The 12,538-nt window shown below is 58.2% G+C and overlaps 1 protein-coding gene across 1 annotated transcript in view; it reads left to right on the top strand.

The window, feature by feature from the left end:
• Positions 1–11,867, top strand: part of TMPRSS6 (transmembrane serine protease 6) — a 38,259-nt gene extending 26,392 nt beyond the window's left edge. Inside the window, exons 11-19 of the mRNA XM_033866127.2 lie at positions 3,424–3,569; positions 3,945–4,043; positions 5,004–5,117; positions 6,406–6,522; positions 6,852–7,020; positions 8,377–8,648; positions 9,110–9,142; positions 10,327–10,463; positions 10,955–11,867. Coding sequence (XP_033722018.1) covers positions 3,424–3,569; positions 3,945–4,043; positions 5,004–5,117; positions 6,406–6,522; positions 6,852–7,020; positions 8,377–8,648; positions 9,110–9,142; positions 10,327–10,463; positions 10,955–11,113 — 1,246 coding nt within the window. The 3' untranslated portion in view covers positions 11,114–11,867. The remainder of the gene's footprint in view (positions 1–3,423; positions 3,570–3,944; positions 4,044–5,003; positions 5,118–6,405; positions 6,523–6,851; positions 7,021–8,376; positions 8,649–9,109; positions 9,143–10,326; positions 10,464–10,954) is intronic.
• The last annotated feature ends 671 nt before the right edge of the window (positions 11,868–12,538 follow it).

The following is a 12,538-nucleotide window of genomic DNA, read 5'->3' on the forward strand; positions in this document are numbered from 1 at the left end:
CATCCATCCATCCACCAATTCTTTCTTCCTTCCATCCATTTACCCATCCATCAATACACCAACCCACCCTTCCTTCCTTCTGTCCATCCATCCATCCATCTACCATCCAATCTTTCTTGAACTCCTCCCTGTGTAGAGTTGCTGACATGCAAGGTTGACCGGATCCCTGCTTACTGTCTAGGTGAGGCAAGAAGGAAAATTCTCCAAATCCAGAAAAGTGAGAAAGCGCAAGGCAGCCCCGGTGCAAAAATGTGCTTTCAGACCCCCAGCACTTTGTAGCTGAGATGAGACGTGGGCTCCACAGCTTTCAGACTTCTGGTGCTCCTTGGACAGGGTTTGGGGGGAGGGGGCAGCCTTTGGTGGATGGGGAGGGATTGGAGAGCCAGAGGACGCAAACCCTCACGCAGAAGGCACTGTGGCAAGAACCAGAAATGATGATGTGCAAAGGGGCCGGGCCAGTGCCTGCGTAGTTCCTTGAGGCAGGCTGCGTGGGGGAGAGGGAGGGAGGGAGGAGCCTGGTTAGCTGGGCCGCACGTGCCCTGCCTAATTCGGGCAGCCTCTGATCACTTCCAGCCAGTGTTTCTAGGGCTTATTTTTCAGAAGCAAGAATCTAAGATGTTATGTGCAATTAGCTGGCAACTACATTTGAAAAGAAGTTTTTAATACTGCACAGGCTAAACAGATCGTCCTTAGGCTGAGTGATTCAGCCTGAGCTGCCGGATTACAGCCTCTTGTCTGGCTCCTGCTAATGAAGAGCCTCGCCCCAGAAATTCTGCCACCTCCTGTCTGCCCCAGGCCTCCAGGGTGAGGACTGAATGCTGCCCAGGTTGAGCAGGTTCCTGAGTACCGGGCTGAGCCGCAGGCTGACCCTGGAATCCTCTCTTGGATGCCGGTAGAGAAATGTCCTATTGACAGATGCTGGTGTCTTAGAGCCTCTGGCCAAGGCTTGAGGTGACCATGCAGCCCTCAAATTCTTATAAACTGAAACATTCCACTGCCCTCCAACCCGGCTCTGGTTCCCTCCAACCCGGCTCTGGTTCCTTCCCTGTCTCTCCACAGTCTCCCGTGACTGTCTGGGGACAGTGCCCCAGGCCCCTGAAATTTAAGCATGTTCAGGAACGCACCTGATTCCTCATTTCCCCCTGCCCGGTATTTCCCAGCCCCCAGATCCCCTGTCCACTCTCCAGGGCAATTCTCTGGGGATAGTAATCCATGATAGCATTTGTTTAAAAACAAACCACAACACCCCCTTGCTTCCTTAGTTTTAAAAGGATAAGGACGAGGCTTGTGCAGGAGCGCCCCCTGGTGGCACCTCATCCCGCTCTGGTCCCCCTGGGCTGCAGAGCAGTGGTTCTCAAAATTTTCCATCTCAGAACCCCTCTGTACTCTTTAATTATGGAGCACCCCAGAGAGTTTTATGCCTTGTATAAAAACTATATTTTAACCTATATTTACAGTATTAGAAATGAAAACCGAGAACATTTAAAAATATTTATCAGTTCATTTAAAATAATAAGAAACCCATTACATTTTAACATAAAGGACATATTTTATGAAAAATTAATTATATTTCCCAAACTAAAAACATTTGGTGAGGAATAATCTCACCGTTTTACATTTTTGCAACTTTCTTTAATAATTGGATTAGTAGACCACAAATGAATCCCCACACCTGCTTCCTCATTCAATGGGTTACACATCACATAGGCTCTGGAAAATTCCACTCTACCTTGTGTGAGAAGAGAGTGAAAAAGGCAAATGATACCTGAGAATTATTATAAAAATACTTTTTACTCTGGACCCCAAGTGGTCCCCAGACCGTACTTTGAGAACTGTTTATTGGTATGGGGGCAAGAATATCACTGCAGGCAAACAGTATATGGGGAAACTAAACCTTAGGCCAGGTCTGAGGGGAGTCATGGGGAACGTGAGGGCTCAGCCCCTAGAGCTCATGTGGCAGTGACGGTCAGGGTGCACCTCCGCACAGTGCAGGCTGGGTGGGGCCTCCTGGGTCCTGAGGAAGCTGGCTTCTCGTCCACCTCAGCACTTCCCTTCCTGAGCCTTATCTGAGAGCGGGATGAGAACAATCCCTCCTCACAGGGTGGAGTTGCTGTGAGAACCCCGTTGCAAAATCCCCATGCAACGGGGCCTCCAACTATTACTGAACTATTAAATGCTTGCCGTGTTCTGGAAGTTCTGAGGAAGCCTCTGGCCTCTGGCTCTGTGGGCTGCTGCATCTGCTGTGGGATGTTCCCATCATGCTTTGGGGCACTCCCACTTGCTCTCTTGACTTCCTCCTACCTTCTCTGCTGGGGGCATTTTCACCTCTGTCTGCAGACCTTTCCACCCGTGTTCTGGGTGTTTCCCTCACCTGTAAAGGCATTCCTGTTTGCTCTGTGAGGATACTCCCTTCCCTGTGGGAGGCATTCCTAGGAGCTGATGGGGCCAACCCATCTGTTCTGTTGAGGGTGTCCCGCCTGGGAAGGCAGGGAACCCCAGGCTGCTCTCTGAGGAGGGTCCCGCTGCTTGGGGGGCGTGGCTGCGCCGGCTCCATGAAAGCATGGCCTCTTGCTGTGTAAGGCCAGGTGTGACCAGGCACCGTGTGGGATGAGCACCGTGCCCCTCACCCTGGAGTCGGGAGGATTCTTACCTGCTCTCTGCGGGGAATTCCACCTGCTCTGTGGGAATGAGAGCATGATCGATGGGGACGGGGGTGTCCGACAGGGATGTGAGTGTGCTCCCACGGCTGGGGGGTGGTCCCACCCGAGTGTGGCCACTCACGGAGAAGGTGCCGCCCATCAGCAGGGCACTGCTGATCCTGGGAGCGGGACTGGTGCCTCCCTCATGCCCAGAGGATCACAGGGAAGCCACCAGGGCTGTGGAGGCTTCTCAGTGGGAGGGAAAGGCCTGAATGGGGAGCGAGGCTGCCTTCTCACTCCACACCGAGCACAGGAGGAACATCCCTTCCAGTCTATGGAGAGTAGACCAGTCAAGGACTATTGCTTCCACTGACCCATTGGAGACTTTTGTCAGATGTCAGGTCAACAGACATGATAATTTCCCTTGTTTTACAAGGGAGGAAAGTGAGGCTCAGAGAAGGACTCTGACTTGCTAGACTCTTACAGCTCCTAGGTGACTGGAACTAGAGTCCAGACGTTAACTTTTATCCTGCAGGCAATGGGGAGCCATTGAAGGTTTTTGAGCAGGGGAGTGACATAGCCAGGCTGCTTTCTAGATGACTCTGGGGGTGAGTGGCCACCCAAGGGAGAAATCAAGACAGAGGAGGTGGGGGTGGGCTGGGGATGTGGCTCCCCCTTCCTTTCCGACCGCCCTGTCCTTGCCCTGTCTGTACACGGGGACCCAGGCTGTCCCTTACCTAGGACCAGACCGTGTGGCCCTGAGCCTGTCTCTGGTCACCCCCAGGCTGTGTGGCCTGCGAACCCTGCAGCCCTACGCCGAGAGGATCCCTGTGGTGGCCACCGCTGGCATCACCATCAACTTCACGTCCCAGATCTCCCTCACCGGGCCCGGCGTGCAGGTGCACTACGGCTTGTACAACCAGTCAGATCGTGAGTGTGGGCAGGCTGGGGACTGGGGCGGGGACCCCCAAAGCCCCCGCGGCTTCTCTCTGCCTCTGAGCTGTCCCTGGAAGCACCAAGAGGCTGGTCAAAAGGAGTGTGTGTGTGTGTGTGTGTGTGTGTGTGTGTGTGTGTATAAACATATGCAGCTTTGTGTGTGCTCACGTGTGCAAGGCAGTCATACGTGTTCACGAGGTATATACACTCATACCTACCCGAGTGTGTGCTGTGTGCATGTGCCCAGACATGTATGTCCACATGGACCGTGTACACAGGCCTGTGGGTACACATGTGAGCACGCGGGTGCCTCGTGTCTGCACGTGTTTTCATGCTGACGCGTGTCCTAATGGCTCCTTCCCTGTCCAGCCTGCCCTGGAGAGTTCCTCTGCTCTGTGAATGGACTCTGTGTGCCTGCCTGCGACGGGGTCAAAGACTGCCCCAACGGCCTGGATGAGAGAAACTGTGGTGAGCTGCCTGCCCACCCCGTCGCTCCTCTCTCCTCACCTCTGTGCTGGGCTGAGCCCACCCTTTCAAAACCCGCCCCCCACAGGCAGCTCCCATTAGCAGCATCCAGGAAGTAGGGCTCCCTCGCTGTGCTGACATGGAACGGTGGAAGCACAGAGTGAGGGCCACCCAGTGGGGCAGTGACAGGGACAAGCTGGGACCCAGGTGTCCTGACTCCCAGCTCAGGGCTTCTCCCCACCAGGCCATCACCCCCAGCCTTCTGCCAGGACAGCCGTCCAAGAAGGAACAGAGCAGATGAGGGAGGGTAGGACCAGAAGGGGGAAGGCTATCAAGAAGAGCCCAGCAGACCCAGGTTGGCCAAGGAGAGGATCCTTCATCTGCCTCCTCTGAGCGGGGTCCTCCACTGCAGGGGTTCAGACTGGAGCTGCCAACTCTTCCCGAGGTTGTGCTCACCACTGCCCAGCCCTGGCAGAAGGGGCTCAGGGTCCTGATGGCCCCCGAGCCAGGGCTCCCTCGGATCAATACCTCTGCCTCTGAATCCTGGCTTCTGGCTCCCAGAGTCACCATCAGTACAGCCTGTTCCAGTCTGATCTCCCCAGACCACCTGCATCCCATCAAAATTTTACATATGTGGGGAGAGAAGCAGGAGGGAAGGGAGGTGTGCCTTCCTCTGCGCTGATCCTCTGATCCTGCTCGTGAAGGTGCCTCCTATTTGGAACCAGAACATCTGGCGTCAAGTTCTGGCTCAGCCAGGTGACCTTGGAAAAGTCACTTCATTTCTGTTTCCACCGATGAAATGGAGCATCTCACAGGGTTGCTGTGACACTCAGGCGTAAAGTAGCTGAGAAAGAAATTTGCGATCATGACACGCGATACGATGCACAGTCACAGGCAGCGCAAAGTCCCAGCCTGGTGCCTCTGGCTTCCTCCCACCTGTCCCCTCCCTGTGTCCTCATACAGTTTGCAGAGCCACGTACCAGTGCCAAGAGGACAGCACATGCATCTCACTGTCCAGGGTCTGTGACCAGCAGCCTGACTGTCTCAATGGGAGTGATGAAGAGCTGTGCCAGGAAGGTAGGGTGGGGTACGACCAGGTATCTAGAGGGAAACCGAAGAATGCGCTCAGCCAGATAGCCCAGCCCTTCTGCATGCTTCTCCTCAAAGCTTTCTGCCCTCTTGTCCAAATGCTTCCCAACCCATTTATAAGTATGCCCATATGTCTGTCCATCCATCCATCCATCCATCCATCCATCCATCCATCTTCTGGTCTCCCCAACCATCTTGTCTGTCCATTGATTCACACATCCACTCACTCACTCATCCATCGGCCTGTCCAACCACCTATCTCCCTATCCACTAAGCCATCAATCTACTCACTTACTGGTTTACCCAACTGCCTCTCTGTATGTCCATTGTTCCATCCTCCAGCCATGCATCCACGGATCTCTCTAACTACATGTTTGTCCATTAGTCCTTACATCCACTCATTTATCCACCCAGAGAGCTGCTTGTCAGCCTTCTTACCAGACCATCAAGTCACCCATTTGTTGGTCTGCCCGATCTCCTGAGTCTCCAGTGTTTTATCCATTCGTCCATCCATCCATCCATCTGCCCAGCCAACCTTCACTCACAGACGACCCAGTGATATGCGAGGCAGAGTTGAGAAATGGGAATAAAAGACACCAAAGTGGTCCCTGCCCTCTGGGGATTATCTGATAGCAGAAAAAAAAAAAAAAATGATGGGTGACTCTCTTTGGCCCAGACCTTCTGGACATCATGTGCAGTAGCGTATGAAGACTGGAGAATGAGATCAGGCTGAGAAAGCTTCCTGGAAGAGGCAGGCTTTGAACTGGGCCTTGAAGGGAGGTGAAATTTAAGTAGCGAAGGAAAGGAGAGCAGGCGAAAACCGTGGAGGAGGAAGCTGTGCACGGTGAAGGCAGTGAGGTGCAGCTGTGTGGCTGGGGGGGGCAGGGCCCCGAGGGCTGCCAGGCTGGGAGGGGAGCTCAGCCTGATGGGAGAGGCAGAGCCCCGCTCTTGGGAGCCTCCCTGGGCTGCAAGTGGAGGCACGGGTCTGCCTTCAGGTACCATAACTGGAGGGAGGCGTAATCTTACTGTCAGGTGCCCAGGTCTGAGAGGGGAGACACTGCTTTCTCTTAACAGACCAGCGTGTGGGGTGCGGAGGGGACGTGGCCTTTAGGGGACCTTAAAGGAGCCTCAGGGAACCCTTTAGTGGGGTCAAGAGACCCCTCTCCGGTCGCCTCCTGGCCTCCTCCAGGCTCTGTCTTCCCTGGCCTCGTTTTGGAGGCTCCTTTGGGCTCAGGGACCCGCCCTCTAAGCCCTGCCCCCACCCCCTCTATTCCAGGGGTACCTTGCGGGACGTTCACTTTCCAGTGTGAGGACCGCAGTTGTGTGAAGAAGCCCAACCCACGGTGCGACGGGCACCCCGACTGCAAGGACGGCTCGGACGAGCAGCACTGTGGTGAGCCCTGGGGGCTCCGACAGGCTGGGCTGGGCGGCGTGCCCCTCCGCCTGCGGGGCCGTCCAGCGTGGGAGCGAGGGAGGTCCCCCCCTGCGAAGCTGGAGGGAGAGCTCATCAGTCTGTCCGTCTGTCTCTTTCTACCCCGCCTCTGCCCCCTGGTGTGGGTCCTGCCTGCCTCTCTCCCTCCCTCGCCCCTTCGTTCTCTTTCCCTGTCCCCTTCGTGTCGCTCCTCTGCTCGCCCTTCCTGCCTCCCCCTTCTCTTTTTCTCTGTGTCTGTTTCTCTGCGGCCGCTCGCCCTCTGTCCATCCCTGCCCCTCTTCCACCCCTAGACTGTGGCCTCCAGGGCCCCTCGGGCCGCATCGTGGGCGGGGTCGAGTCCTCGGAGGGTGAGTGGCCCTGGCAGGCCAGCCTCCAGGTTCGGGGCCGACACATCTGCGGGGGGGCCCTCATCGCTGACCGCTGGGTCATCACCGCTGCCCACTGCTTCCAGGAGGACAGGTGAGGGGGACGGCACGGGGACGTGGGCCGCGAGAGGTGGGGTAGGGAAGGCTGTGACGGGGTACGGTGTGTCTGAAACCTAAGCAGACAGAGGGGAGGGCGGTGGGAAGCCCCTCAGACTGGCTGCTCCGCCCCTTGGGTTCAGCCCTGGCTCCACCGCGAGCACGCTCTGTGCCCCTGGGGAGGCTGCCTGACCTCTCTACTTCTGGTATCTTGCTTTCAGCTGGGTCAGTGATTCATTTATTTGCTCCTTCATCCCTTCAACGATATTCGTTGTGCTCCTACTGTGTGCCAGGGGCTGTGCTAGACACTGGGGGACAGCAGAAAACAGAACTGCCTGACCTGGTCGTAGGCCATAAACCCCCCCCGCTCCAGGCATGCCTGTCTGTGACCTGGGGCGGGAGAGGTGGGGCAGAGAAACCCACAAGAAGGGACATCTCACCCTGCCCTGCAGACATCTTCCTCATCTCCGTGGTGGGCTGACAGCACCCACTCTCCACCCCTAGCCTGATGTCTGGTGTCCCAGACCCGCCCCCCAGCACGGCCAGTTCTGGACTCTGTCCCCACACCTTCTCCTCTGTCCTGGGTTTACACAGTCCTTGCCAAAGGCCTGGAGCCACCAGGGCACCCCCTCCCCTCACACTCAGCGAGGCAGCAAGCCCTCTCAGTGGTCTGGAGAACCTTCAGCCACTGCCTGTCCACGCTGCCACCATCACCCCTGGGTCACCCCGGCAGCCCAGAGCCCAGTTCCCTTTTGCATCCTCTGCCCAGGTGCCCGGGTGCCCTTCTGGGTGCGGTCTGACTACCCAGCTTCTTTCACTTCATCCTTGGCTCCCCACTGCCCACAAGGTAGAGAAAGACCTGAATGCTGACCCGGCCTCCAGGGGTCTGCACAGCCCAGTCTCTGCCAATTCCCCCACACTCAACTCCCTCCCCCTCCTCCTGAGGACTGGCAAGTTTCAGGGCGTTCCCAGCTGCCCCATCTATAAAGTGCACAGAAAAAAGGAAAGAATGATCCGCCAGCGCCTGGCACTGTGCTAATTTTTGTTACATACAAAGTCTTATTGAATCCCCTCAGGCACATATGAGTAGGTGATGCTATTCCCATTTTGCAGATGGGGTGACTGAGGCCTAGAGAGGTGCACACTCACCTCGGGAGGGATGACGCTGGAGCTGGAACCCAGGCAGGAGGGCTCCAGGGCCACCACTGAACACCATACCACCAGCCGCCTGGCCTTCCAGAGCAGGGCGGGGATGGGTTGGAGGCTGGTGTCCCGGGGGAAAGCTGGCTACCCTAGGGATCTGGGATGGGATCGGGGAGGCGGCCGCTGAGCGAGTCCCCGTCTCTGCCCTCAGCATGGCGTCCCCGGCGCTGTGGACCGTGTTCCTGGGCAAAGTGTGGCAGAGCGCTCGCTGGCCGGGTGAGGTGTCCTTCAAGGTGAGCCGTCTGCTCCTGCACCCGTACCATGAGGAGGACAGCCACGACTATGACGTGGCCCTGCTGCAGCTCGACCACCCCGTGGTGCGCTCGGCCTCCGTGCACCCCGTCTGCCTGCCCGCGCGCTCCCACTTCTTCGAGCCGGGCCTGCACTGCTGGATCACGGGCTGGGGTGCCCTGCGTGAGGGTGGTGAGCTGGACTGCGGGCAGGGGAGATGGGATGGGTCCCCCTCATGCAGCTTCTGAGCCTGGAGGTGAACTGGCAGGGGGCCCTGGGGCTCCCCTCCAGAGGCCCACTAGTCCTGGGATTAATTTGGGCTGGATTTCATGGGAAAAAACCTTTAACTATGGCCGTGGGCCTCTCCCCTTCCCTTCCTGCCAGAAGGGCATTTAAGGAGAACCAAGGTCATGGAAGGATATCCTAGGGGATAAGTGCGGAGTGATGGGGCAGGCCAGGGACCCCACAGCCCGTGGGCAAGCTCCAACCCTCTGCTCCTTGGACAGCGGGGGGTGGGGGGGTATGTGTCTGTGTTGGGGGGAGGCTCTTAATTATTAACACTTACCGCATGGAGGTTAGATTTTAGGGGAACATGATTTCATTTAATCCATCCAATAACCCTAGCTACTGGTTATCACGGACCCCATCTTAAGGATGGGGAAACGGAGGCTCAGAGACATTTAGCTGTGACTCAAAGTCACACAGCCAGAGAGGGTTGGAGCAGAGACTAGAACCCAGGACTATCTGACCCCAGAGCCCCTGCTGTTTGGATGCTGCCTCTCAGAAACATGAGTTTCTCCCCTTCCCGCCTACACTGACCGGAGCTGGCCATCCCTAGAGGCCAGCCCTCAGTTCTGTACATAACTACAGCCACGCCCTGCACCCTTCGCGGTGGTGCCTTTAAAACTGTGTACTGTGCTTTACAGTCTGGAGGTGGGCAGGACTGAGCGATAATTTAAGACGGAGAAACGGGGGCTCAGGTGAAAAGTGACATGTCCAAGAGCATGATAGGGAATAGCGTAAAACAAGGATGGGCCCACTTCCTCATTCATTCATTCAATGACACATTTATGAGCACCTGCTATATGCCAGGCATCGAGTTGGACAAAGGGAATATAAAGACAAACAGGAAACATGCTTTGGGGAGCTGACACGGATGGGGAGGTACGGGGGGCAGTGGCAGCCCGGAGGAAGGGCGGGCTGAGCTCAGGCTTGGAGGACAGGTCAGCAGTGTCCCAGCGAAGGGGAAAGGCATTTCTGATAAGAGCACAGGTGGCAACCCAGGGAGCCCTGAGGACACCCAGCACCAGAGGGGAGCCGGTGGATCTGGGTGCGGATCCGGAGCCAGGAGTCCTCCTCCTGACCTGCTCGAAGCATCAGGGCTTTGAGAAAAAGCACAGATGTCTGGGCCCAGCCCAGCCGAACAGACCGGATCTCCGGGTGGAACTAGGCACAGTGTTGATTGAAGCTCCTCGGGAGAAGTGCTGGCTGGACAGTGGGGAGACGCTGAGGAGTTTTAGGGGGGAGTGAAGGGGTGAGATGTGTGTTCTGGAAAAATCTCCCAGGGCTGTCAGAGAGCGGAGGGGAGGCAGCCAGGAAGCCTCAAGCAGGAGGGGTGGCGGGGGGAGGACCTAAGGAGGACCCTAGTCCAGATAGGCCCTGGGCAGGGTCGGGGTGGGGTCTGTCACCATGAGCTTCTCGGAGAAGGAGCCAGACAGAGTGATGGAGACGTGGAGGGCGGGGATGGGAGGGGGGGCAGAGCAGGAGCGAGGAAGGGGGCTCCTGAGATGCAAGAGGAGGAGCCACGGGAAGAGTGGGGGCCCCTGGCACCTCAAATCTTCTCACCTCTGCCCCCGACACCGCCGGGCAGGCCCCACCAGCAACGGTCTGCAGAAGGTGGACGTGCAGCTGATCCCGCAGGACTTGTGCAGCGAGGCCTACCGCTACCAGGTGACCCCCCGCATGCTGTGTGCCGGCTACCGCAGGGGCAAGAAGGATGCCTGCCAGGTGACTCCTGCGGGATGGGCCAGATCGGGGAGAGAGGGCGCTGCTCACGTCACCCGGGGCCTGCTGCAGCCTCACGGCAAGGTGGGCTTGGCTGTCCCCACTTTATGGATGAGGAAACTGAGGCTCGGGAGGTTGAGAGACTTGCTCCAGGTTGCAGGCCCCAGATCAGAAGAGACCCCGGGGGGCAGGGCTGAGGCCCAAGCCCAGCTCTGCTCCTTGCCCTCCGCGAGGCGCTTTGCCCAAGTGAGGCAGCAGAGAGGACTAGAGCCCACAGAAGGCAGGCGGGGCTGGGCAGGGCGCAGGGACACACATCCACGCTTCCGCGAAAGCCAGGCCCTGCTGGAGGCCAGGCTGGGCTGGTTTGGGCCGCCTCCATCTATCAGAGGCTTCCAAAGGGGACGTGTCACTCAGAACATCCCCAGCAGTCGGGACCCTTGCCTGGAAGGGGATGTCTCTACCCTGACGTGGCCCTGTCTCTTCCCCTCTTGCAGGGCGACTCGGGCGGCCCGCTGGTGTGCAAGGAGCCCAGTGGCCGCTGGTTCCTGGCGGGGCTGGTTAGCTGGGGTCTGGGCTGTGGCCGGCCCAACTACTTCGGCGTCTACACCCGCATCACAGGTGTGATTGGCTGGATCCAGCAGGTGCTGACTTGAGAAGCTGCCCCCGCAGCGCAAGGGCCCCCACCTCTTGGACTCAGAGAGCCCAGGGCGCCCACCAGGCAGGGGAGCAAGTATTCTGCCGGTGGCAGGGCCCCGTGGGGACAGGAGGTGGTGTCTCTCCTCTCCCGCAACCTGTTGCCTGACATCTGCCCCAGTGAGGACACAAGGAGGGAGAGGGGCCATCAGCTGGTGGTCAAGACTTCCCCTGAGGGCCTGGGATGGTCACCAGGCCCGGCTGGGGGGGTTCACATCCAGCCTGTCCCCTCCTGATTCTCTCTCCTCCTTCCCCTTCCTCCGCTGCTGACTTTGGTGGGCAAGGGTCGAGCAGCAGTCATGTGGCTGCCGGGCCCCCCGCCTGCCCCCGCCCCAGCGCAGAGGCTGCTGGGCCAGCATCCTCTCCAGACAGCAGATTCCAGCCTTTGAAGCCCTTGGCCTAACTTGAGGGGTGGGGGAGGAAGGTGCCCCCGCAGGAAGGGCCCTCAGAGCCCTGGAGACAGCCAAGTGGGCCAGCCGCCACTGCAGGCCAAAGGGTGGGGAGCCCCAGGTCCAGGGTCCTCCCATGCCTACCTGTTCCTCGGGCCTTCACTGCCCACTCTCACCTGGAGGTGAGCTCAGCTGCCCTGTGGAATAAAGCTGTCTGACCCGAGGTCCTGTTCTGGGGATTGAATGGGGCCCCGGGCACCAATCTCACGCCTTTGACTGAGCAGCCCCTGTTATCTGCTCAGCCTGTTGGCTAAGCGTCCAGAAGACCAAGGGGTGGGGGCGGTCAGTGGGGGCAGCGGCGGCCTCCAGGGCAGCTGCCTAGGTCCTGGGAGCAACCCCAGGAAGGCAATGGTTTGGTGCCCCTCAGGTCAGAGTGAGGGCTGGGACAAGTGATGCACTCCTTCTGGAAGCCCGGAAGGAAGCTGAGGGGCAGAGAGTGTCATGATCGCACCAGGGAGGGGTCAGGAGTGGAGCCTGGAGCGGAAGCCCCATCTCCTGATTCCCAGGCTGCCGCTTCCCCTCTGGCACGGCACTGCCTCTGCATTCTGAGTCATTTATTCAGGGAGCAGCTCCAGGCTCCTACAACGTGCCGAGGGCCGCACTGGGGTCACAGAGCTGCACGGAACTTGGCTCCTCATCTCGGGAGGGGTGGGGATGCTGACCCAGGGTGAAGGGGCTTTGGGGTAGACTGCAACTCGGGAAGGCTGCCTTGGAGGAGACTTGGGGTTCAAAGGTGGCCAAGGTGGGGAAGAGCATTCCAGGCAGGGGAACAGCATGTGCAAAGGCAACAGTCCCCAAAGGCAGTGGCCTGTTAGGGAACAGTAAGTTGTTTTTAGTTGGAACAGAGGTTGGCAGGGGTGGTGGTGGGGTGGGCGGTAGGGCTAAAAAGGAATGCATGGGGAGGGGCAAACTGAGATTAGATGGCAAAGAGCTTGG

Source organism: Tursiops truncatus, chromosome 11 (genome assembly GCF_011762595.2).
Source record: "Tursiops truncatus isolate mTurTru1 chromosome 11, mTurTru1.mat.Y, whole genome shotgun sequence".
In the NCBI taxonomy this organism is placed as follows: domain Eukaryota; kingdom Metazoa; phylum Chordata; class Mammalia; order Artiodactyla; family Delphinidae; genus Tursiops; species Tursiops truncatus.